Genomic DNA, 1750 nt, shown 5'->3' with positions numbered 1-1750 from the left:
CTGGTCCTCGAAGCCTCTGCTTGGGCACCCAGAAGCCTCCTGACCTTGATCGTCTTTGTCCACATGCCCCCTCCTCCTGCCCTTAAGGGCCCCATTGACTGTGGTGGCCCCAAGCCCAGTCCATCAGAGGTGCCCGTTAAGCATCTGATGGGCACAGGACTATATGCTCCCACTGTCCTAATTCCTCTTCCCCTCTCACTCCGGATTCATTGCCTATGGGACAAGCGGGTGTTAAAAGGGCCAGCCCGGGTGCCCTTGGGATGGGGCGGCGGGCTCCCGCACTAGCCGTAGGTGCCTGCAAAGGCCAAAGGCCAAGGGACTGCCAGAGCCCTGGGGGAGGGTGTGTGGCTAGGAGAGGGGTGTTCCCGACACCAGGGGTGAGGCTGGGCAGTGGGGGCCTCCACGGAGGCCACCCGAGGGGTGAGCTGTGCCCTGGGAAGTTTTGTCCTCTGGGAAGTCTGTCCCCTGATGAGATAACGAATTCAGCCTCTCTGGGGCTGCCTGGCACCCGGCCTGTCCCCTCCCCCTCCTCACATGTCAGCCCCCCCACTAGCCTGGGCCCAGAAGGGGACCCCAGCTTCCCCCAAGGCCTCCTCCATCTCTATCACGTCCCCCCAGGGCCAAGAGCCGCACCCGGGACCATGCCACGGGTAACTGCCGGGCTCGGGCTGTGGGGAGGTCTCCAGGTGGGCAGATGCTCCCGGAGCGTGGCCTCGCCTGTCCCCACCTGGGTGCAGCCCCCTCCTCCCGTCTCATTGCAATCCCGTCAGGAAGGCAGCCTCACCAACACAGAGGTCTTTCTGTTTCTGCAGCCCCCTCAGCAAGTCTGCCAGGAGCACCAGGGAAGGTTCCGGATGATGCTGGCAGTGAGTGTGGCAGCTGCCAGGCCCAGGCCCCCCAGTGAGAAGACAAGGGCTCGGCACCCCTCACCCCTGCTCGCTGACAGCTGAGAGGCCTCAGCCCCAGGGCGGCAGGGCTGCTGCTTGGAGCAGGGAGAGCACAGCCTCATGGGGTGTGGCCAGGACCCCGGGCCGCCCTCACCGGTCCACAGCCCAGGGGGCCCATCACACCCTCCTTGCTCCTCGGTATGAAGCAGAAATAAAGGCTCTGCTGGTGGCCGGTGGGCATGCTTCCTGGGGACTCAAGGGGCTGGGGACGATTTGGGTTTGGCCGTGGCCTTCCAGACAAGGGCCTAGACTTGGAGCCCAGGCTGACAGGCCAGAGCACCAAGTGAGTGGCACTGGGTGCCCTACACTGGGGGTGGGGCAGGGGAGGGGCCGCCCAGGGCAGGACCAGCTTCCCCCACATGGCCTCCCCACCTCTCCTAGCCGTCTCCAGCTCTGGCTGGACCCCGAGGGCCGGAGTCCTTCCTCCTCGCTGGGTGCACAGGGCACAGGAATGAATGGTGCGTGGGGTGGGGAGTCCCGTTGCAGGCTGGATCCCATTAAATCCTTGCAAAAGTCCCACTTTACAGATGCAGAAACTGAAGTGTGAAGTGAGGTGCCCAAGGCTAGTCCTGGTCTCAGCTAGATGGGAGCCCTGGGGCTGGGAAGCACCTGGGTCCATGTTGGGGGGGCACCTCTTCCTGCCCACGTGAGGGTCCTGTCCCTCCATGGGATCCGGTGACACTGTCCCTTGGTGGTGCACTGTCCCACTGCACAAGGGGAGCCCTAGGGGCTGGTCGGGGTTGGCATGGGGGGAGCAGAGACCCGATCGGTGCCTGGGCCCAGGTTGCCTCCCCCCCCCCCCC

The 1750-nt window shown here is 65.0% G+C and overlaps 1 protein-coding gene across 5 annotated transcripts in view; it reads left to right on the top strand.

Annotated features, from left to right (window-relative positions):
* The window catches only part of LBHD2 (LBH domain containing 2), a 13649-nt gene extending 12533 nt beyond the window's left edge, over positions 1-1116 (top strand). For all 5 annotated transcript variants that reach the window (XM_077776480.1, XM_077776479.1, XM_077776478.1 and 2 more), the window contains one exon: positions 813-1116. In XM_077776480.1, coding sequence (XP_077632606.1) covers positions 813-904 — 92 coding nt within the window. In that variant the 3' untranslated portion in view covers positions 905-1116. The remainder of the gene's footprint in view (positions 1-812) is intronic.
* Positions 1117-1750: the final 634 nt, after the last annotated feature.

The sequence above is a fragment of the Crocuta crocuta genome, unplaced genomic scaffold, assembly GCF_008692635.1.
Source record: "Crocuta crocuta isolate KB4526 unplaced genomic scaffold, BGI_CrCroc_1.0 scaffold8, whole genome shotgun sequence".
NCBI classification, from domain to species: Eukaryota; Metazoa; Chordata; class Mammalia; order Carnivora; family Hyaenidae; genus Crocuta; species Crocuta crocuta.
Note: the sequence above shows the minus strand (reverse complement) of the source record. Positions and strands in the feature narration are given on the sequence as shown.